The sequence below is a fragment of the Notechis scutatus genome, chromosome 4, assembly GCF_049901735.1.
Source record: "Notechis scutatus isolate UNSWTSFEM ecotype Mainland chromosome 4, rNotScu1.2, whole genome shotgun sequence".
In the NCBI taxonomy this organism is placed as follows: Eukaryota; Metazoa; Chordata; class Lepidosauria; order Squamata; family Elapidae; genus Notechis; species Notechis scutatus.
In genome coordinates, this window is record NC_142012.1 from 24,889,533 (window position 1) to 24,912,195 (window position 22,663).

General features: G+C 37.9%; 1 protein-coding gene across 1 annotated transcript in view; it reads right to left on the reverse strand.

Annotated features, from left to right (window-relative positions):
- The window catches only part of ELOVL6 (ELOVL fatty acid elongase 6), a 70,338-nt gene that overhangs the window by 17,433 nt on the left and 30,242 nt on the right, over nucleotides 1-22,663 (reverse strand). The window contains exon 2 of the mRNA XM_026668690.2: nucleotides 3,244-3,375. Within this exon, the coding sequence (XP_026524475.1) occupies nucleotides 3,244-3,375 (132 nt within the window). The remainder of the gene's footprint in view (nucleotides 1-3,243; nucleotides 3,376-22,663) is intronic.

Here is a 22,663-nt window from a genome sequence, read left to right on the forward strand (position 1 = left end):
GGTCATTAGCTAATCACCTATGCTTGTTAAGCATGATGTCATATGACTATGACTTGTGGCTTCCTGAAGGCTTCCTCATTGACTTTTTTTTGGGGGGTGGAAGCTGATTGTGAAGGTTGCAAATGATAATCATGTGGCTGCAGAATGTTGCAACTGTCACAAATGTTTGCCAGTTGCCAAGCGACTGAATCGCAATCACGTGATCACACAGACACTGCAGCATCTGCAACTTCAAGGACTGGTTATAGATCTTATTCAGCAGCACCGTAACTGAACCATCACTGAATGAGTGGTCAGTAAGCAAGGATCACCCGTTCTTGTTTTCTGTGATCCTATCAGAGAAAAAGATATCACAAAAACCAAGTAGCAGTAACACAATTGGAGCACAATGCCAGTCATTGAGTGATTGAGAGCTCTGATAAAGGATTCGTTGAGGTATATGGGTATTCAAGGAAGGCAAATGGCTCCAAACATCTGAGCTGAGAAGCATGTTAATGGGATGCTCTCAAAATCTCTACATTTATATGCATGGCCAAACATATAATTGTGAGAAGTTAAACTGCCTAAGTTGTTTCCTGCCAACACCCTTTAATTTCGCAGACAGATCTATACTACCTCAAGTTCTTTTTCTGAGTAGATAGGTGCATTAAAAAAAAAAAAACCAGTCCCCCCCCCCATTTAATTTTTTTTGAAAGTGCTTGGTGTGACTCAGAAGCACTATTAAGAAGAAATATTTGAAGCTTTTCTTTATACCAGGACAGTCTTATGCCTCATTTTCTACTTAAAAACATTGCAGAGACATAAAATCAGATGGAACATGTAGCCTCGTGGATAATAAGAAATGTTTGTAGCTATGTTGGGATCCTGTGAGTTTGCTTGCTTGCTTATTTATTCATTTGACGAGTTCTTATATTACTTCAATCAATCTTACACTTTTTTCAATAACAAGCGAAGTGTAATTGAGGCTAGATGATTCTTTCTTTTAGTTATCTGTCATGAACACTTGCAGATGTTTCCCACTACTCATCTCCATTACTGCTTCTGATTTAGCTCTTCCAGTGGCTTCCAACTATAATTGCCCTCCTTCCATCTGGAGACCCAAAGCTGGAATCAGATTAGACTCTTCAAATATATTGACTGAACTGTTCCCAGAGATTCCAGTCAGTATGGCTGAAGGAATGAAGAGCTTTTAAGATGGCAATTCCAGTAAATGTAGAGTGTGCCAAACTGGCATAAGACTCTAGCCAGTATAATCTATAACGGATTGCAGTGTTTTATCTTTTCTTTAACATTTCCAATCAATAAGCACCTCTTAGAAATTGATATAAATATTTATCTTCTTTTATTATAAAAGATGGAATGAACATTAGATTTTTTTTAAAAAATATTTATTTGTTTTGTTAAATTTTGTTAGATAAATCAGCATTTATAAATACTGTAAATATACTTATTTAGGGAGAATTAGACAAATTGCTAGTTGCTATTGCTTCTATTTATTCCCCCAAACAGGGTCAAGTATAATTTCTTAGGAAAGTATTCAATAAAAATTAGTAAAATTTGATAGGAGTAGATTTAAAAATAAACACATGCCCTTCTCAGGGAGAAGTGGATATTCTAAGTGTGGAAAAAAGTTCCTGAAATACTGTGACATGTTAATATTATTTCAGATTCAATAGATGACACAAAATATTATGTAACCCAAGAAAATAAATGTATATATTATTTACAGAACCCTAAATAAATATATTAGAACTACCCATTGGGATAAAATTATGTTATTAAAGACATCATACATGACTGGAGCAAAATGAAGCAGCTTCTCATTGTAGATGTTTTCAGTTTAAATTCTCTACTTGGCAAATAATCTCCTTGTAATTAAAGGAGTTACTTAATAAACTTTAACACATTTCAAAAGACATACATAAATATGGGATAACATTTAAATAATCCCCAATGATTTTTTTCAGAAAACAGGCTGTTATATTATGATCATAGTGGTAATGGTAGTAAATCTTAGGTCCCGAAAGTATCTTGAGATATTTATGAAGATTTGAACAGCAGTCTAAAAAGGAAGAAGGCCTATTTCTACAGGATATTCTTAAGGTTATAAAAAAAAAAAACCAGAGGTATCCGGTTGTTGGAGAAAATAGAGTATCCAACACTGAAATCTGTTATCTATCTACTTATCATTATTCTAATCAAAATATTTACAATGATGATGATGATAATTGTCTATGAGCCAATCCTGAACAAGAATTTTTAGAAGTGGTTTGCCTTTACTTTTTCCCTTAAGACTGGCGCACCAAAATGATTCTCATACACATTACAACTGTCAGAAAACTTTTCAACATGTAGCAGAAACCTAGGCTGCACCCTACATTTCCATGCACATGACTAGTAAACTCTAGCTCATGAAACCTTATGCCTTTTCATATAATTTGTTAGGCTGGAAAAGTGCTACCAGACTCTTCTTATTTTCAACTACTAACAATCTCTCATACAGTGCATTCCTGTGGGATTAAGCAGTATTGCTTCCAATGTGAGTTAATTTGAGTAGACAAGTACAAGATTGCAAGGTAGAATCACAATAAAGCTGTGGTAAACAGATTAAACCCACAATTTAAAGATGGTGAAAATAATATTGTACTTACTTCCTTAGATGTTTCTTAATCCTGAGCCAATCCTCATATGCTTTAATGAAGCTTGAAAGGACATACATCTTTCAGGAGTACAGTTTATTTTTATTTATCTAAAAAAATTGTATAGCCGCCCATTTTAAAGCCTAACTTTAGATGCACCCGTTTTGAGCATAACTTTAGAGCATTAAGGCACAAAGCAGTAAAATAAAACACCCATAAAACAAAGAAACCCCTCGTGCCCTACCGATTGCCCTGTGATGCCCCTAACATGCCATCCACAGGCTCCCATTTCACTCCAGCCTAGCACTTGGGGGAATAAGTGGCCAGATAACTGGGAAAGGGATGCCTCACAGGGTATGGAACACTACAGAAAAAGCAGTTCACACCATGCAGTTGTGGTACATATATATTATAAAATACATTGGCTGGGAATTCTGAGAGTTGAAATTTCTCTATCTCCAAGGTCTCCTGCTTGGGGAAGGCAGTTATAAAATGTAAGGAACCTGATGTTTTTAAAGAATTAACTTTCAAAATATTTTCCTTATTTAAATCAGTTAAATAAGAATATTTAAATAGGAATAGCTTCTTCCAAAAAGTAGCTTACCTGAAAACTGCGAGACTCAAAGACCACAAAACTAATGGTTTTCTTAGTTCAAATTTTGCTCTTTTGTTCATTAGATGCCGACCACCGAATATAAAGGCAGCATATAGAGCAGAAAACAGGAAAGATTTTTTCCTAAAAAAGAAAAATGAAATAAACCTCAATCACAAAATGCTATTTGATCAGCCATTAGTGTGCAAATCTTCCACCTATGTTTGAAGGTATGTGACACAAAAAAGCATTGTTATTGCTACTCATATATGAGTTTTCTTTCAGTCAATCAAAACAGAGAATATTGAATTCAAATTAAGCACTATGTGTAATAAACTCCAAATATAATTATAAAGTGCAACCCAGTTAAAATTACTTTGCGATCTTGTGTTCCAAGCAATAATCCAGTATTCTGACTTAAGGCTGCTTCAAGACATAATATAATTCTTTGGTTTGGATTAAGCACATTGTGTAAACTCAGCCAATCATGATTAAATAATGGTTCAACATGCTGTGTGAACTTGCATGTGGTTAATTGTGATTTAATAAATATAGAAAAACAAACTAAAGCATATCACCATGCTACATCTGAACTGGACTGGCATTTTCAGTGAAAGTGTGCATGTTTGAATGATATGGGATTTTCAATGAGTATTAATAGAAGATACTAGACCAGCCTATACCTATCTATATCTATATCACCTATATCAGAGTTCTCCAATATTTCCAGCGGAGCAGAGGGGAGGGATGATTCCACACAAGTGGTGTGCAAGCGTGCACATGCAGCGGTCATGCCCACCTACCACTTGCACAAATAGTGTGCATGTGCACATGCTCATCTGCTGCTCATGCAAGTGGAAATGTGCATGCTTGCCTACCTTCCACATGGCTCAAGGACCAGTAATGAGCTGCGGCCCAGGAGTTGGGGACCCCTGACCTATATCTATACCAGGAAATAGCCTACAAGCATTAATTGGGATTTTGAATACTACTCTTGGCATTTCAGTGCTTCCAGATACTCCTAAAATTATAATGGTGACTTCAAATGCTGGATTAGCCTGTAACATAGCAGCAGATACATAAGAGTGTTTCACTAGCATAATAAATATGTGTGTCTTGCACTGACCTCAAATTAGAATTGAAACATAAGCATAAGGCACCGCAGCTTCAGCAACAATTCAGAAATTTCCAGTGACATATTCCCAAATGATTTAGTGCAGTTGGAAGACAGAAAGTTATCTAGCTGTCACCTTACAGAACAGGTAAACAGTTTCATAGATGAAATCCTTCAACAGAACAGTGAATCCAGAAGAAGCAAATGCCTTGCTGAACTGCCAAGGTGCATTTTAACCTTATGTTTTCCTTTCTCCATGGTTATTTTACACATCACTTATGAAGGACAAGTAAAAATAGTTTCTTTCACACTGAGCTTGGCTTCTGCTGCTGACTACAGGGACATGTCTCTGTAGGGTTTTTGGCAATAACACAGAACTAGTTTCTCATTATCTTTTTATCCTCTCCCCCATATAATCTATAGTCCGGGAAATTTTAATGGTCTCCCATCAAAATACTAATCAAATCCAGCAGTGTTTATCTTTCTCAGGTCTACATTGGTAGAATTTCAAAAATTTCAAAAACCGATACAAAAATTTATGCCACCAGATAAAGACTGAATGCACCAATTATCACATTAAACAAGAGGAAAACCTTCTAAGCACCAATTCCACCCAAGCTTTTTACAATTTTGTAAACAACAAACTAAAAGACTCAAGGTCCATCCCTCCCTTGATAGGACCTGACGGTAAAGACTGCAACGACGACACCATTAAAGCCAACATCTTTAACACATTCTTGGCTCAGTATTTGTAAACAGCAATGGATCATGCCCAGTATTTCCTAGCTGTACCACAGATAACAACAATGATCTAATACATATCGATTTCACAGAAGACAATGTCGAAAAATCACTACGCAATCTAAAACCATCTCTATCTATTGGACCGGATGGAATATGTGCCTACTTCTTAAGAAAGCTATCCACTGCCATAGCCAAACCTCTAAGCATAATCTTTGAAAAATCTTTCAGGACCAGCTCCTTGCCTAACCTATGGTCACAAGCCACAGTCATCCCCATCTTCAAAAAGGAGACCCAAGCCTAGTTGAAAATTACAGGCCAATCTCCTTATGCTGCGTTACCTGTAAAGTCATGGAATCAATTATTAACCAATCCATCATCCTCCACTTAGAGACAAACAACCTACTCTCCAATAAACAATTTGGTTTCAGAAAAAAACTATCCTGTAATCTGCAACTCTTACACTGCAAAAACATATGGACGACACAACTCGACCAGGGCAAAGCAATTGACGTAATCTACATAGACTTCTGTAAAGCCTTTGATTCAGTGGTACACGACAAACTACTCCTAAAAATAAAATCCTATGGTATCTCTGGACAACTGAATAACTGGATAGAAGCATTCCTGTCAAACAGACAACAAATGGTCAAAATCGGGAGCGTTCTATCAAATCCAGTACCTGTCAATAGTGGTGTCCCCAGGGCAGTGTTCTAGGACCAACTCTCTTCATACTCTACATAAACGACCTCTGTGATCATATTAAGAGCAATTGCGTTCTCTTCGCTGATGATGTAAAGCTGTTCAATACCACAGACAATACTGCTACCCTACAAAAAGATCTTGACTATGTATCTGAATGGTCAAACAAATGGCAACTTCAAATCTCAACAAAGAAATGCTCTGTCTTACATATTGGCAAAAAAATCAGAAAATAAAATACAAGCTGAATAGTCAAGATCTTGTTGATGACCCAAGCTCTGTAAAGGACCTTGGAATACTCACCTCTAATGATCTAAGTGCTAGAGCCCACTGCAACTACATAGCCAAAAAGGCATTAAGAGTTGTTAACCTAATCCTACGTAGTTTTTTCTCTGGTAATATCACACTACTAACCAGAGCATACAAAACATTTGCTAGACCAATACTCGAATACAGTTCATCAGTCTGGAACCCTCATTACGTATCTGATATTAGCACAATTGAGAAAGTCCAGAAATATTTCACAAGAAGAGTTCTCCACTCTTCTACTCATTGTAGAATACCTTATGCCACCAGACTCAAAATTCTAAAACTAGAAAACCTTGAATTACGCCGTCTTCGGTCTGACTTAAGCATGGTATATAAAATCATACATTGCAATGTCCTACCTGTCAATGAATACTTCAGCTTCAACCATAACAACACAAGAGCACACAATAGATACAAACTCAAAGTAAACCGCACCAAACTTGATTGCAGGAAATACGACTTCAGCAATAGAGTGGTCAATGTCTGGAATACTCTACCCCAAACCCCAAAAACTTTAACCTTAGACTGTCTACTATTGACCTCACCCCTTTCCTAAGAGGTCTGTAGGGGGCGTGCATAAGCGCACCATCGTGCCTACCGTCCCTGTCCTATTGTTTCTCTTATTCTTTTATTTTTCTTATATGTACCCATTTCATGTATTCACAACTATGTATACACTTATACTTATTATCTTGTAAACAATTGGCAAATCAAATAAATAAATAAATAAATAGAATAGCATTCTCCTCTACCATGCTTATGAAGGAGATAGACAGACAGACCAATGTCTTGGAGGTTTTCTAATCCAACCCCCTGCTCAAGCAAGAGACATTTTAAACAATTGTTATCCAATCTCTTCTTGATAACCGCCAATGATGAAACACCCACAACTTCTGAAGGCAAGCCATTTCAATGATTGTTCTAATTGTCAGGAAATTTTTCCTTATTTCTAGGTTGGTTCTCTCCTTGATTAGTTTCCATCCATTACTTCTTGTCCTGCCTTCAGGTGCTTTGGAGATAGGTAGACAGACAGACAGACAACCAACCAATGACTAACTGACTGACTTTGGGTTTCAATCTGATCGCATTGCATCACAAAGCAGTTCAAATAAAAAATTATTGTTTCCCAGCTCAGATAAATTCAGTTTCATCTTGGCATTTTTGCGCTTATTTTTACAATTCTATAATTTTAACTCTTTCCTTTTTGTTGGCATTTTAATCACTGCTGTTGATTAATACTTAATTAACTATTGATTAGTTAATTAAATAGTTTTAATAAATTAGTACATTTTATTTTGAGAATGTCTTTTGCTTTTATAATGTAGCTTCTTTAAGCTGCCTCAAGTCCAGTGATTTTTAAGGGAGTCTTATAACTTTCATAAATATTCATAATGGTGCAGCTTGGACCCAAATTCTTTGAAGTAGCTAAGTAGCTCTTTAAATAATTGTCCCTATTGTAAATTTATATTAAACATTACAGAATTATGAAGATAATTTGTCTCACTGTGTGTATGTGTATGTATATAGACAGATATATTTTAAGCACAGCTGAGCACCATGGGACTTCTCCATTTGAGAGAATGCTTGAATCTTGGATCTTTTTCCATTTTTTCATTCCTTATAAGCAAACTACAGCTAGGCAAAAATGACGTCTAAATTATCCATGACATTAATTCAAATTATCTTAAGTAGGTCAACAACTATATTTATACATGTCGGGTCATTTCACAACTTTTTAATTAGCTCCTTATTTCTGATTTTTAAAGGTCATAAATGCCAAATTATCTGCATATTCTCTGTATCTACGTAAGGAGTCAGTAAATGGACTCTTTCTTCACAGGTTAGGTCTATTGGAATTGAGTCTATAGATGGACTGTAAAAGACTAAGGCATAAGTGTAGCATGCCTGACAAAGTATCACACAAAACACTTGCTTTTTATTTTAGGATGGAGTAAAAGCTCAACACTCAGAATGGAGTAGGAAAAGATTGATCAAGAATTGGTCTCAATGCATTGTCAGCTATTGAAAGCATTCTATTCAGTCTATTGTTGGGGTGGATAGATGTATGGCAGCTGAGTGCCTTTCACAGTTTTACTTACAGGAACAGTGTGATTTCTGGCATAGATGGGTAACTTATTAAGGCATTTATCAATATCCTAAATAACTACATGTATCAATGATCAAAAAAGTTTTCAATAATGAACATGTTAAAATGCCTAGCTTAATCTGAGAAGTTAGGGATAATTCTTGAACCAATTGCAGACTGGAAAATACCAATGAAAACCAAACTAACCTTAAATGTAACTGTGTTCAGTACAATGGGCAGAACTACAGTATATCAACCAATATTAAGAATTTTCAAGATTCCTATTCCAGTTCAATCCTTTGGTTCTCTGTCCTTCAAAGGGAGAAAATAAGTATCATTTTGCAATGATTACAGATGAAGGAAAATCCCTCATGTGTAAAATGTTTAAATTTAAACCACAAGTTATTTTGAAAATAACAGTCACTAACAAAGCAAGAGAAATAAACAATAAGTCCATGCATATTGCATTGACTTTTACATACTATTTTCACTCACAGCTTGATAAAAACTCCTATTTTTGTAGCCTTCTTGATGGGTGTTGAGTGAACCATTAAGCCTTAGAGCAAGGGTCTTCAAACTTGGCAAGTTTAAGACTTGTAGACTTCAACTCTCAGAATTCCTGAGCTAACATGACTGGATAATTCTGGGAGTTGAAGTCCACAAGTCTTAAAGCTGTCAAGCTTGAAGAACCCTGCCTTAGAGTTTGCCAATTTGAAAACTAGAATAAATGGGTGCTGGTACGCTATCTTTGCTTCCCAATTTTGGGTTCACACATTTTCTGTCACACATCTGGCATAAAGTAAGGACACGAAAACACAACAATAATATGCTTGAAAAAATTGATGTTATTAAACAAAGTTGATATGAAAGAAATGAAAAGGAAACAAAAATAGTCAAGTTTTTTTTTTTGGGGGTCCTTTTTTGGTCCTCATTTAGATTTGATTCTTTGTTGCTAGTACCTTTGGATTCTGCAATGCAGCCTCATCCTATTTGCAAAAATTTAAAGAATCGCTAGCTGGGAAACAAAGGAAAAACAAGTCAACTCTTTGCTGCATCTGCTAGCTATATGGAGATCTGCATCTTCTGTTGGATAGTCTTAGTCTTTCTCAATTTGATTTCAAGGTTTGGTATCTGTAGCAATACATAGAGGTAGTTCTCACTTAGTGACCTGCTCATTCAGTAATTGTTCAAAGTTTTTATGGCTTGAAAAATGGAGATTCATGACAGTCCTTAATGCTGTGGTTGTTGCAACATGCCCATGGTCATGTGATTGCAATTTGGACATTTGGCATTTGGTACTTATTTGGACCTTTACAGAATCCTGTGGTTATATGATAACCATCTGAGACTGTCCAGCTTAAACCACAGTAATACGCTTAATAACCATAGTGTCAGTTAGAATCAAGATTTTTTGCTTACTAGGTTACCAGTCATGCAAGCTAATACTATAAATCCAGTTGCCTGTTTTGTTATATAGTATTAATTTATCAACAAATCACCACAACCTGAAGATTACTATGTGAAGCTATTCCTTTAATTACAACAGAAGAAAAATTATGCAAAGAGTTTTTCAACTTATTCTTAAGGTTGCATGTCCTTATTCCAGGACTCATTGAACTTTATGGAGATTTCTTATTAACTTGCAGATTGCATTAATTTGGCACTATTGCGGGTAGATATGAACCCTACGTGAACATCAAACCAGGACTTTTGTGCATGATCATTATATTCTTAAACACAATCATACTGAAAATAATAGAATAAAATTTAACAGGAACAAATACATTTCTTCACTCGGGTGTATTTGATTTCCTCAACTTGAGTTTCAAAATCAAGTAAATCCTATGACAAGAGATTTAGAAACTGGAGATGTTAAGCCTTGGGAAGAAAAGAGTAAGTAATCCTAGGATAACCTAATGCTTTATACAAGAGCTGAAAAAAAATGGCATAAAGCGGAAAATCAAAACTCAGAATACAAGATGTAGAATAATAATTTTAAACTACAGAAAAACAGATTTCAGTTGAAAATATTTCCTAACCATATGAGCAGTTTGAGGATGGAACAAGTAAGGGGGTTACGAGCTCCTTCCCACTGGAGATACTTTAATTTGGATCTCTGCACTGAGCAGAAATGAACTTCAACACCTAAGGGACCTTTTCCAGCTCTATGATTCTATTATTTAGGGAATTACTGCACAATTCCTCATTTATTCAGAGACACTGGCTTGGATCTTTTCTCAAATTAAATTGATTCAACATTTAATTCTTCTACTCTGCTATCACTGCTTCCATGGAGGAAGCTCCATTAAATATGCCCAATATTGCATTATCAATGCTCTTTGGGTGCATTTGCTCCTGGATTCCATAAAAAGAACATAGGATATCTGACAGACAGACAGACAGACAAACAGTATGATACTATTTCTCTTAAGGTTCAATAATGCTTTCAAAATTAAAAAAGAATAAAAGTTACTAGCCTTTAGGATGGAAATGGATGCCTAATTATCATTAAACTGTTATTTTTCAGGTAAAGAAGCATAGGGAAAGGGAAGATAACAATTTGCAAAGAGGAAGTGGTTCCACTCACAAGGCTTCTGTACCTCCCCTACATTTTTTGCCATATTACACTAGTACTGGATATATTAGTGCTTTAACGTTTCAGCTGTACTACAGATAACATGTGTTGTGCAGAATTTCATCATTTTTTTCAAAAAAGGCAAGACAATATTTTCATTGTACTTATGAATATTACTTCCTTCACATTAGGACAGCATGTTAACGTTGGATTCTCAACAACAATTCCATGGTACACACTGTTTTTTTTTGCTTCTGATTAAACTTTTTGTATAGAGCTCCTAAAATTGTATGAAGTTATTCCTTTGTTATTTTTATTTCCATTTGTTTACAGCAGGGGTGTCCAAATTTTTTGCTAGGAGGGCCAGATTTGGTTAGGTGAAAATGTGTGGGACCGACCATTCAGCCTGACATTCTTTGAACCATTAACATTAAACAAAAATGAACTATTTTATGAAAGACTAAACAGGCATTGTTCTTTGTTTAGTGACATGTTCTTAGGTATCATAGAAGTTGCATTCATGATAGGAAAATCAGAAATAGATAACATAAGAAATAAGAATTTCAAGGATGTTTTTAGTTTCAACCTGAACTTGAGGCATATCCTTTCACTCTAATTATTCCCATTTCTACTGAATTATTTCTATACGTGAGTTTCTTGCTTTCTTGCTTATTCTTACACATTAGGCAGTACATGATTTTCTGGCTGTGATTAACATAAATACAACTGTCATTTAATTACTTGCTAGCAAAAAAATATATTTGTGGGAGAGAAAAACAGTGATTTATAAGTTGGGCAATTGTTAACAAGAGGTAATTCTAATTCCTTTACTATGTTGGTGACTTCTGAATTAGGGGTTACATTTAATTAATTTTTGTATAAATCCTGTGCAAACTGTAAAATTCTAACATAGTGTTAACTTCTACTTTTGGTTGTTGAAGTTGGCAAGGACTACCGGTACTAAATTATACCAAAGATTTTAGTAGATTACTAGGCACACTATGTGTACAGAATAAAGAAAAATACAGCAAATAATTTTTGGAAATGACTCAAACAGATACCTCCTTAATTTACGAAACTATAAGAAAGAGAAGGCAGTACAATAAATCAGGCTTGCAGGTTTCTGTTATTATAGCAAATTTCAATAAAAGTAGTTTTAACCTTCCTGTGGAGATGATTTCCTGGTTTGATGTATCTTGTCGGATTGACACTATACTAGAATAGAAACTCAAGCAGAGTTCTTAAGTTCAATTATCATCAAACCTAAAAATAATTGTTGTTGAGTTAGTAATATAGGCATCCTATAAAGGCTGTTGGGGAAGGTGGGGGGAGCAAAGTCATCTTTTAAATTTTCCAGTAATTTCATATGATTAAATTAAACCCCAGAGAGAGAAATTTTGAATTAATAAAAGATAAATCATACATGATGAAAAAATTAAATAAATTTACTGTGGATGAGTAAGACACATGTTCAGCATTTCTATTGTGGTATTATTATTTAAGACTGTTATAACTGCAAAACATAGGCGATATGAGACAGTGTATAAGAACTTTAATTTTTTAACATTTTAATATTTTGTGCCTGAACTATGTTTAGTGAGAAGAGGACTCCAGAAATGACCTCCTCAAGAAAAATGTTATCCTTCCTTTCAATGCCAAGATTGTGCTACAATCAAGAGAACATTTGACAAAGATGCTCTCTATTCAATAAACCTAGATGAAAGAATGTGTTCTATGATATATTCTGCCTCCAAGTTATTTAGAATATATAAATTAAATACCAAAACTTTAAATCTGCTATATATGCATTCATTTGTATTCTGAATTTGAATATGTTCTTGCTTGACAGGTTCTTTTATCTAAATTTGGAAAAAGAACAATGAGTTTAAAGAACAACCACACTGTGTCACCATCCATCATAGTGAAAAGTAGTATATTAACCATGTCACAACTGATCCTGCTTATGACTAAATGCAGATATGTTTATTTACATATGTACAACACCTCCCCCGACGTGCCAACTCATGCAATATATATGGAAAAATGAATAAAATGAGATTTTTAAGTGGGAGGGTGGGCAACGGCAATATCAGAAAGTGTCCCTTTCTACTGACAACCCTTCTGTTGTTAGAAGGCAACAAGCAACTTTCAGCAATGTATTTAGTATATGCTGGCTCCTTTCCCACAATAACAATCAAAGTTACAAAGAGGAAACCTTGGAGGGAACAGAGCCCTTATAAGGATCTTTTGAACCACATAGGCCAATGAGTCCAATCTTGCTAAATTCAAGAAGAATGAAAGAAAGAAGCAGGGATCCATAGATGATTGTCCAGTTTTTGCTTAAACATGTTCAATGAAATTCATCACTTCTCTTGGATCCTACTGTCACTTTTACAATTAAGCTTTTCAAACCTTCGCTGGAATCTGCCATCCTGCATTCTTAGACTATGTTATTGCATTGTTGCAACAAAAACAGGAGATAGAAGCCTTGGGTATGTTTGTCAACTTGACCAAAAGAATGAATAGTAATAATACACTGGGTATCACTATTGTGGAAAAGAAAAAAGTCTGGTTCAGTGATATTACAATACCAAGTGAGGCATGAATTAAAGAGAAACAGCTAGAAAAAATAACAAAATATTGTGATTTGCAAATTGAAATGGAGTGATTATGAAGGAAGAAAATAGGAGCTCCTGGAGCAATACCCAAAGGGCTGCCTAGATACATGAAAATTTGAATTTATCCTGACTTTGCAAACAACCACGCTACTTGGAACTGCTTATATATTCAAATGCTACCTTAACAGCTCTAAGGTCCTGGGTTGAACTGTTAAGTTTTTACTAGTCCCAGACTATGAATCGAACTGAAGATTAACATTAACAACAACAACAATTGGAACCCCCCCCCCCACAAAATACATAAAGCGAGTCCTACTTCAACAAAATAATAAAGCAAGTCCATAAAATCTTGAGATCAAAGCTAAGTGGAAGAAATATCATAAAAGCAATTAACACCAGGGCAGTGCCTGTAATATGATACTCAACTGGAATAATTGATTGGACTCAGCTAGAACTTGATAACTTGGATCAAAATACAAGAAAGCTAATGACAGTCTACCATGCTCTGCACCCAAAAAGTGATATTGATCGATTGTACTTCGCAAGATCTCAAGGTTGCAGAGAATTCTTACAGGTGAATCAAACTGTGGAAGAAGAAAAACACGGCTTAAATGACTACATTAAAAAAGCAAAAGAGCCTCTGTTGAAAGATGTGAACAAGGGAAACCTCTTGAAAACAATAAGATTGAAAGCAGAACATCGAAAGGAAACAATTGAGCACTGCATTTTTAACTGGAAAAAAAGCCTATGCACAGTCAATATCTGAAGGACATTGAAAGAAAGGCAGATACAAAGCTAGCATGGAGCTGGTTGAGATCAAGGGTGCCGAAGAAAGAAACTGAAGGTTTCATTTTGGCTGCTTCACAGTAAGCTTGCAAACTAACTCCAGGAAAGCAAAAATTTCAACATATCACTAACAGCAAATGTCGCTAATGCAACAAGAAAGATGAAACAGTGCTTATCAGTGGCTGAAGCAAAATGTCATGATCGAGCTGCCAAAATTATACTTTGCCAGATGTTTGGGTTTAAATGCAGTAAAAATCACAGGGACAAAGATCTTGAAAATGATAGTCAAGATCCTGAGGAACTTTCAGATCTAAATTGACAGATATTAGGTCTACAACATGCTTGTAGAAAAGAAAAAAGTCTGGTTCAGTGATATAGCAATACCAGGTGATGCACAAATTGAAGAGAAACAGCTAGAAAAAATATCAAAATATCGTGACTTGCAAATTGAAGTTGAGCGATTGTGGAGAAATAATTCAATGGTTGTACCAATAAGAATAGGAGCCCTTGGAGCAATACCCAAAAGGATGCCTAGATACATGGAAATTTTGAACTTATTAGATCTGAATATCCTGACTTTGTTAGAAACCACCCTACTTGGAACTGCCAATATACTCAGACGCTATCTTAACAGGTCTTAGATCCTGAGTTAAGACTTGAACTGTTAAGTTTTTACCAGTTCCAGACTGTGAATCAAATTGAAGATTAAAACTTAACAATAACAACAACAACAATAATACAACACACTGTTGGAGTTATTAAATGAACTCAATCTGAACTAGCAATTTGGATTAAAAAAACAAGAAAACTGATGATTATTCACTATGCATTATGCTCCCATACTGATATTGATAGATTATATCTGCCTCGCAAAAATGGAGGCAGAGGTGTACTTCAGGTCAAATAAACTGCTAAACAAGAAAAGCATACATTGGTTGATTATATAAAAGACAGCCAAGAACAAGCAATGATGCATGTTAAAAATGGAACTTACTAAATATACAGGAAACAAAAAGTGAGTATCAAAATAATGTCATAAAAACACAAACAGAATGCTAGCAAGGAAAAGTATTGCATGGTCAATATCTAAAAAGATTAAGGGTAAAGTAGATAAAGATAAACCTACCAATGGCTTACATTGTGAACATTAAAAAGAAAAAAACCCCAAAGATTTTGGCTGTGCAAGTGCACACTATTGAACTAATAAAATCAAGGACGTAACTGAAAAATCTTCAAATCATTCAAAGTCCAGATTGTGCAAAAAAAGCAGATCATATATTTAGTTCATGCAAGAAGTTCACAAAACTGATTATTAACCAGGGGTGGGATTCTACCGGTTTGCACCGGTTCGATAGAACCAGTTGTTATGGTTCCCAGTAGTTCGGAGAACCAGTAAATCAGGCCTCTGGCTGGTCCCACCCTTCTCTGCCTACTTCTCTGCTCCCTGCCCAGTCAGTCCCTATCACACATGCGCAACATTGTGCGCATGCGTGACATGCCTGCAACCTGCTTTTGCCTGCCCACCGGGCCAGCCACTGCTTTTGCTATGGCAGGGCGAAAAGCTTGCAAGTCCCCCTCCCTTCGGGAAACAGCTCCTGTCTGCTCAGAGGTAAGTCTGCGAGTTGCACTAGCCCCTCCCCCACTGTCCCCAGGCCTCCCACGGCCTTCTCGGGCTCCCCAGGCCTCCCACGGCCATCTCCAGGACTCCCCAGGCCTCCGCGGCCATCTCCAGACCTCCCAGGCCTCCGCGCCATCTCCAGGACTCCCCAGGCCTCCCGCGGCCATCTCCAGGACTCCCCAGGCCTCCCGCGGCCATCTCCAGGACTCCCCAGGACTCCTGCCACCATCTCTGGGGCTCTCCAGGCATCTTGCAGCCATCTCCAGGCCTCCCCAGGCCTCGCCCAGCCTACCTACCTGCATCCCCCATCCCCGGGTTCGGCTGGCTGGCTTCCACACCAATGGAGACCCATCCTGCCAGCGGCACTGTCTGGGGCCTACCTACCTGCACCCCTATCCTCAGACTCGGCTGGCTGTCTAAGCTGCCATGCAATGCTTTCCTTATCATGTGGTGGCTGTGGTGCAGTGTCCTGCGGGGGCCTTGAGCAGACCCCGGCCCTCCCAATGTGCCTCCACATACAGCAGCGGTGGCGGACCCGGCTGCCTCCTATAAGCAGGGTATCGCCACAGCACCTCTACCTGCTTCTCCCGGGGACAAAATGAAAGGTAGTGGGCGGAGGTGCTGTGGCAATGGCGCTGCTTACAGGAGGCAGCCATGGCCACTGCCGTTGTTGCATGCGGAGGTACTTTGGCTTGGGAAGCAAGCAAGCACGGGAAAAGTCTCCAGTGCTGCGCTCTCCCGCTCACAGGTCAGGGTGGCTTGGGAAGCAAGTGGAAGATCGTGGCACCAACTGGAGCCCTTCCCTGTGCTTGCTTGCTTCCCTTGCAGGCCAGGGCGGCTTACAGGAGGCAGCCAGGGCCATCGCCTCTGCCACCCATGGAGGTGTTTTGGGAGGGCTGCAGCCTGGGGAAGGGGTTGCTCAAGGTCCTGGGAAAGGTGTCAGAATAACAGAATCACTTAGAAGGGACCTTGGGGGAACCCTATACCATTTCAGAGAAATGGCTGTCCAGTCTTTTCTTAAAAACCTCCAGTGTTGGAGCACTCAGAGCTTCTGGTGGCAAGCAGTTCCACTGGTTAATTGTTCTCACTGTCAGGAAGTTTCTCCTTAGTCTTAGTTTGCTTCTCTTTTTGTTCAGTTTCCATGAATTGCTTCTTGTTTGCCTTCTGGTGCTTTGGAAAATACATTTCCCCCCCTCTTTCTGGCAGCCTCTTAAAAGCCTGTTGCCAATCACATTCTTGGGCAAAGCATGTGAGTCATTTCCTCCTTTCAGTGGTCCATGAAGTGGTCTATAGTACGTAGATAATAAAGTAAAAAAAAGGTGAACAACATTTTTACAGAACTATAGATAAGTTGAGGCTGGGTGTCACAAGGAATGGCTGGGAGGGGAGGGGCCAGGTGAGGCACCCCTTGACATGAATGACATTGAGTTGGTCATGCCCACAGTCACATGACCACCAAGCCACGCCCAGCCAGTCATGTGACAAGCCACACCCAGACAAGCCACACCCAGCATGACCACCAAGCCACACCCACAAATTAAGCCACGCCCACAGAACCTGTTGTTAAGAAATTTGAATCCCACCCCTGTTATTAACGACATAACATAGTCACCAGAATGATTCACAGGAACATCTGTAAAAAATTATCAATTAGCAGTAATGGAAAAATAGGAGGAACATAGAGTGAAAGGTAGTAAAAAAATGATTAAAATATTGTAGGATTACCAAATATCAACTGATAAAGTCTTGGTTCATAATATACCAGATATGACTGTGGCTGAAAAGAAGAAAGTGGGGAATAATTGATGTTGCAATACCAGGAAGTAGTAGAATAGAAGGCAAAGAATTGGAGAAGACCAATCTTCAAAGTATGAAGATCTGAAAGCTGAAACTGGAAGATTATGACATAAATCAGCCATGGCAGTCCTAGTGGTTATCAGCACACTGGGTGTCATACCCAAAAACTTGAACAAAATTTTACAAAGCCTTAGTATAGTGGTGGCTAACCTTTTTGGGCTCCTGTGCCGAAAACTGCGCTCGCTATCACGCGCTCGTGTGCCACCACCCAGAAGGCAATGTGTACGGTCACCCCACGCCCCCTGTGCATGTGCACATGATCCCCCCCACATCACCTCTTTGCTTGCACTGCGCTTGCGCATGCCTCCCAGCTGATTTTCTGCCCGTTTGAGGCCTTTTTTGGCCTCCCAGAGGCTCGAGGGAAGCCTCTGCAGCCTTTGAAGACCGAAAAATGGGCCCGTTTCATCACTTCCAGTATTTAAGTGATGAAACGGGCCTGTTTTTCAGCCTCCAAAAGCTGCAGAGGCTTCCCTCAAGCCTCCGGAGGCCGAAAATCAGTTGGGAAGCATGCACATGAGCCCCAGGGTAACTTACCTGGGGCTCATGTGCCAGCCCAAATGGCTCTGCGTGCCACCTGTGGCACGTGTGCCATAGGTTCGCCATCACGGCCTTAGTAAAACCACACTTAGAATACTGCATCCAGTTCTGATCACAATATAAAGAAGAAATTGAGACTCTGAAAGGAGTACAGAGAAAAGCAACAAGAATGATTAGGGGGTTAGAGGCTGAAACATACAAAGAAAGAACAGTTACAGGAGCCTTCGGCATTTAGTCATGCCAGCCACATGACCATGGAGATGTCTTCAGACAGAACAGGCTTTTCAGCTTCATAATGGAGCACCACCCCCTAGAGCCGGAAACGAGTAGCGCGTATGTGCGAGGGGAACCTTCACCTTTACATCTAATGAAAAGAAGGATTAGGGGAGACATGATAGCCATGTTCCGATATTTGAGGGGCTTCTACAAAGATGAGGGACGTCACCCAAAAGCAACATGAGAAACAATGGATAGAAACTAACCAAGGAGAGAAGCAACCTAGAAGTAAGGAGTAGACAACCGTTTATTTGAAGTGGTATAGGGTCTCCTGCCTGAGCAGAGGGTTGAACTAGAACACCTCCAAGGTCCCTTCCAATTCTATTCTTCTATGTTCTATGTTCCAAGGCTGGTCCTACTCAGTTGATAGCAACTACGTGGCTTAGTAACAGAAATTCTGGCCCAGTTGAGGTCATCACTTGAGGACCATCTGTGTTGTCCCTATATTCTGCTGCTCTAAACAAAGGTATGTCTTTATGTCTTAAATGAAGATGTATTACACTGAATTGTAGTTCCTATTCCCTTCTTTTTCTCATTCTGCTGCTCTAAACAAAGGTATGTCTTTATGTCTTAAATGAAGATGTATTACACTGAATTGTAGTTCCTATTCCCTTCTTTTTCTCATTTTGTTTTATTGCTTTACTTTCACTGTTGTGTTGATTTTTCTAGTGGTTCTACACAACCCAGAGTCTCATGACTGGAGCAATCTACCAATATTATAAATAAATCCATGGATAAATAAATCAAGAGACACAACCTCCTAAATAGTTATATTTTCCTTTCCACTGAGGCTTTCCTGATACATTAGTATTCTGGGAATTGCTATGTGTTCTGGAAATGAGATATCACTGTGTCTTCCAGTTGGACCAGTCTAAGCAGGATTGAAAAAAGCATGTAGAAGATAAAGAGACAGAAGAGGCTTACAAGATTTACAAGTTTGGAACAGAGAAGTTTAGATACTAAGGCAGGTCAGTGCTCAGTGAGAGAATTTTGTCTTCTTTTCCTAGTAGACTTGAGAAAGATAATATTCTCAAAAAATTGAAGAACCAAATTGAAAATAAGGATAAAAAAACCTGAAGGTATTAAAAATAGAGCATGTTCAACATTTATACCCATATTTCAGAAATACGAAGAGGTTTGATGATCTAAAACCTTTGCATGTGCCAAATTACAAACTATGCATTTCCAATTAAGTTATGCTATATTAATATTATGCAATATTACAATAGCAGTGTTAAGAAATCTCCAAAGTATTGTATTCCTTTCCTTCTCAGTGAACCTATATTGTGTTCCTTGAAAATCACACTGACACAACTCTTATTAACTACGTATATTGTAGTGTAGTATACCAAATGCCAGTAATGAATAAGCATCCAATTCTAAGGATACAGTTGTCTGGGAAGTTGCAAATAAAAACACTAAACATCATTTGCAATACTGATTTACAATAAACTTCACCCTGGTTTTGATACCAATTCTGAAGCTTATGACTATTATTGCTATAAGGTACAAACACATTTATATTTTAGACAGATAAATTACACATTAATACTCAATTAAAAAAAAATTGGTGGGGGGAAGATACCTTCATGTCAGTTTTTTGATTCCTCATGACTGCCTGGACAAGGCCAATAACATCTACCTATCTCATGTCCTTGGGAAGAACTCAACCGGTGATAAAAATGCCAAATTCATTCCAAACATCTGGCTGATTATGCAAAAAATCTGATAAGTGGACAAAATGCTAAATCCTGTTTAAACACCTGGATGACTGTGCAATTAACCATAATTTATTAAACTTCTTTTCTGCCTGACCCTCAGTGATTCTGAAAAGTGGATAACTCTTAGAATGTTCCAATATCTCAGCTGATTATACTCTAGTTGCCCTTTATATGTGAGGATTTGAATCTAATATTCATCTTTTCTAAGCACTTCTAAAATGCCACAATGAATCTTTTTTGAAGTCTTCCCCTTTTTATACCTCCATTTGTCTTCTGACTTTAAAATAGAACACAATAAAAAGTCAAGCTTTAACCATCTACTAACATTTCTGAAACAACTGTGAACAAGGAAGAATTCTTCCTAATTTATACTTTAATACAAGGTAAGTAGCTTAACTTGTTTTATCTCAGCTCCTCAGTTCCACATTTTAATTCTATGACTAGTTCACAAACTATTCTTTCCAAGACAATATAGTAATATATACATTTCCCCAGAAAATATGCATATCTTGCCTCTCTTAAAAATAGTCATGCTATTAATTCATGAATCATGCACCTCTCTCGTATGAAATAAGTATCTTCATTTAAATAAGAAGAAAAGGCTTAAATGCTAGTATCTCATTTACAACTACTATTTTTTACTATCTTTTGAGAACTACCATTCTCAAGTCACAGGGGTGACTTTCAAATTCCTAAAGACTGGAATTACATCAAAATGAAGCAAGTAATAGAGCAGATTGTCTGCACAGGAAGAATCCTGCAATGGCTAGGATCACTCAGCCAAGACCTTGCTGAATTGAGCACCTAAATACACTTAAAGTAGAACTGAAACAGATGAACATTTTTCATCCTTCAACATAAACTATATATTAACTTCAATATTAAACTATATATAAACTTCAGTATTAACTACACTCTTGCAAAATTAGTTCATGTTTGCTTGCTTTAATTTATATCCTCAGATTAATTATATGTCTCAATGGGGCAACTTATTCCTTATGAAAGCTTTAAAAGTTTCTTGTTCTGACCTAGGCTTTCCAAGATCATGAAGCAGACTCCTCATCCCCATAAACCCCTTTTATTTAGGTTAAAGTGAATTTCTCTCCAGCAAAGTCCCAGCAAACAGTCTTTCATGAGATTTTACAACTGCATGCCTTTATCAGGCTTGGAGAGTTGCCAAGCTGATATCTTCCAAACACCAAGCTGGAGCAGCAATTACTTGGCAAGAAGTCACTCTAATGAATTGAACTAATTGTCTCCTGCAAACACCAGTCCCCTTTCGCTCCTCTTTATTCTCCATGGAGGGGCCATTCACCATCCACCTGAGCCTTTACTCCCAAGTCCACCCTAGTTCCTTAACTGTTTCCTTCTCCTGGCAGCTCTGCACATGCACACACTGAAACAGGGTCCAGCTGTTCTTCTGCCCCACTGATTTCTGACTCCAAAGGCAGCTGATAACTGTCAGACAGCTTTGGCCCCATCTCTGCCTCAGAGCACTCATCAGAGCCTTCCCAACTCCAGGACTGGCCCATGTTCCTCCCCCAACCTCCTCACTGTCCGAGTCTGCCGCCAGCTCTGCTGGCCGCTGGTGGGCCACAACTTCTTTAGGTTGGTATACATGCATGCATTCACATTTATTTGCTATAAAAATGTATAAACTGTTTCATGACCTGACTCTAGGCCAGGGCTGTGAAACTCACGGGCCAGATGCATCACTTACTGGCCACGCCCATGCCCCGTTTAGCAAAGGGGGGGGAAGTCCTGATATGTCACATGACACTGCTGTTACGACGTGAGTCTGACACCTGTGCTCTAGGCAGTCCTAGGCAGCAATCAAATACTATATTTTTCACTCTATAAGATGTATCTGACCGTAAGACGCACCTAGTTTTAGAGGAGGAAAACAAGCAATGACAAAGACAGAAGAGGCGGGGTTCAGCACTGTAAAAGGACCCCGCCACTGCCACAGCCCGTATTTTTCGCTCCATAAGACATACAGACATTTCCACCCACTTTTGGTGAGGGCAAAAGTGAGTCTTATGGAGCGAAAAATATGGTAATTCACAACTTAATCAATTTAAAAGATCTACTTGGCAGCCCATCTTAAGCAATTATATATGGCTCATAGCAACAATAAGACAGTAAGAAATATAAAGTATAAAACTACTATAATCTTCTGCTAATCTTCATGTATTAAATTACCTTCTTTGCAGGTAATTTAAAATACAATTAAGTATGGCAGTTCTTCCTTAACTACCTGGCTTAAATGGTCAAATTCTGTTTGAGAAGTATTTGAAGTATTTCATCTGGTGAAATTCAGCTGAAAGACAGCTGGATCAGAAGTAACATTATGGAGAGCTTGTAAGTGAAAATCTAGTATTGCTGACGTGAAGAAATCTTTTTTTCTCCTAACTCCCCACCCACATTGTCAACATATTAGGGTTAATCTGAAAAACTTGTGACAGAAAGAAAGCAAACAATTAATTGTAAGG